The sequence below is a fragment of the Equus quagga genome, unplaced genomic scaffold (assembly GCF_021613505.1).
Source record: "Equus quagga isolate Etosha38 unplaced genomic scaffold, UCLA_HA_Equagga_1.0 90253_RagTag, whole genome shotgun sequence".
Classification (NCBI taxonomy): Eukaryota; Metazoa; Chordata; class Mammalia; order Perissodactyla; family Equidae; genus Equus; species Equus quagga.
The window spans coordinates 1,434-2,980 of record NW_025803751.1 but is presented as its reverse complement, the minus strand read 5'-3'; the positions used below and the strand labels follow the sequence as shown (position 1 = coordinate 2,980).

Below are 1,547 nucleotides of genomic sequence, written 5' to 3'. Positions count from 1 at the left end.
CTGGGCGTTACGGGCCCCTGAACAGAGACTCACGGCCACAGACTTGAGCTGCTTCCCAGAAAACCAGCGCAGCTGCTCCAGGACACCTCTGAACACCTCTGTTTTGTAGGTAGGAAGCTGGGCAACTGCATCCAGCAGGGTCTTTTCCACACAGCTCAGGGGGCAGGAGGCTCCAAAGGAGATACCTGGGAACACACGCTCAGAATAACAGCGATTCCCTTCGCAGCTCAGAAAACCCTTTCACACACAGCTCCTATCAAGCTTTACAGCAACCTGAGTGAGGCTGAACCAGGTCTCACATCCTTATATGGGTAAAAACATTAAGTCCCAGAGAGGTTAATTTGTCCAATGCCACACAGCTAATAAAAGAGCCAGGACTCAACCCCAGGTCTCTTGATCCTACAACCAGAGTGCTCTTTTCCCTAAAGCAGTAGTTCTTAACTCACTAAAATCAGATCTCTAAGAGCTAAGTCCTGGCATTTTTTAAAAAGCACCCAAAAACTCCCCCAGCTTATCCCCTACCCCCATGAGCTATTGTAACAGTAGCCAGGATAGAGAACAACTACCAAAAACCCCACAGCCCTTGCAGCTGGCACCCTACCACGGATCCTCAGTGGAAGTAGGCAGTGAAGGAATGAGCCGCTTCCCCTGTGCAGGGTGGCTCCCGGAGCAGCAGGCGGCAGCAAAAGCCAAAGGGGAGGCTTTCTGGGGACCCGCCATCCCCCTCCGGGTAAGCGATTCCCAGTGTCCCAGCTCCTCTGTGGGCTCAGGCGAACCTCCTTACCTTCCTCTCCGTGCTCCACTGAGTTCATCTCGGGGATCCAGGCTGGACACACGATCAGAGGAAACAGCTTGTTCTTAAACTTCATCTCGATGCCTGGAAAGAAACGGAAGCCTGAGGTTGCAGGTGGTCCTTTATCCCCAGGGCAGCCGGCGGCATTCTTTCCATCGCTGCGCAGGACGGACGCCATAGTCACAGTGTGACCGACTGCCCCATGGACGTCTCGGAATGAGGAGGCCGTGGACAAGATGGGGTGAGCACGGTTCCACACTGTCAGCCCACAAGCTCTGTTTTTCCCTCCCTCAAAAAACTGTCCGAATTCAGATAAGATAAACTTGAATATATTCGTGTGTGTGTGTGTGTATGTTGTGTTTGCAGGTGTTTAGTAACAATATTAGAAAACACAGAGTATTAAAATAGGTCAGGAACCCTTCTAAGCACTTTACACATCTTGACTCATTTAATCCTCCAGCAGCCCTACGAGACAGTGATTTCCTCTGTTTATCCATGAAGAAACTGAGGCACAGGGAGGTTGAGTTTCTTGCCCAAATTACACAGCTAAGAACGGGCACATTGCAGTACTGGACCTACTGTTAGAGTGGGGTGTGATAGTAATGATAACATGAAAGTCCGACATTGAGCAAGAGGGAAAAGTGACTGAGGGAAAACTTCAAATCTGCCACCCAGTCCCCACGTGCGTCTGGGTTCCTCAAGGTGCACGGCTTTGTGGGACCACACATCCAGGCCTGGGCTCTGTCCTTTCTGG

General features: G+C 51.2%; 1 protein-coding gene across 1 annotated transcript; it reads right to left on the bottom strand.

The window, feature by feature from the left end:
• Positions 1-6: 6 nt before the first annotated feature.
• Positions 7-971, bottom strand: LOC124234568 (xanthine dehydrogenase/oxidase-like; the record flags this gene model as incomplete). Its single annotated transcript, XM_046651910.1, has 2 exons — positions 785-971; positions 7-185 (listed from the first exon to the last, which is right to left on the bottom strand). Coding segments are annotated over exons 1-2 (366 nt in total), but the record flags the coding sequence as incomplete, so codon positions are not given.
• Positions 972-1,547: the final 576 nt, after the last annotated feature.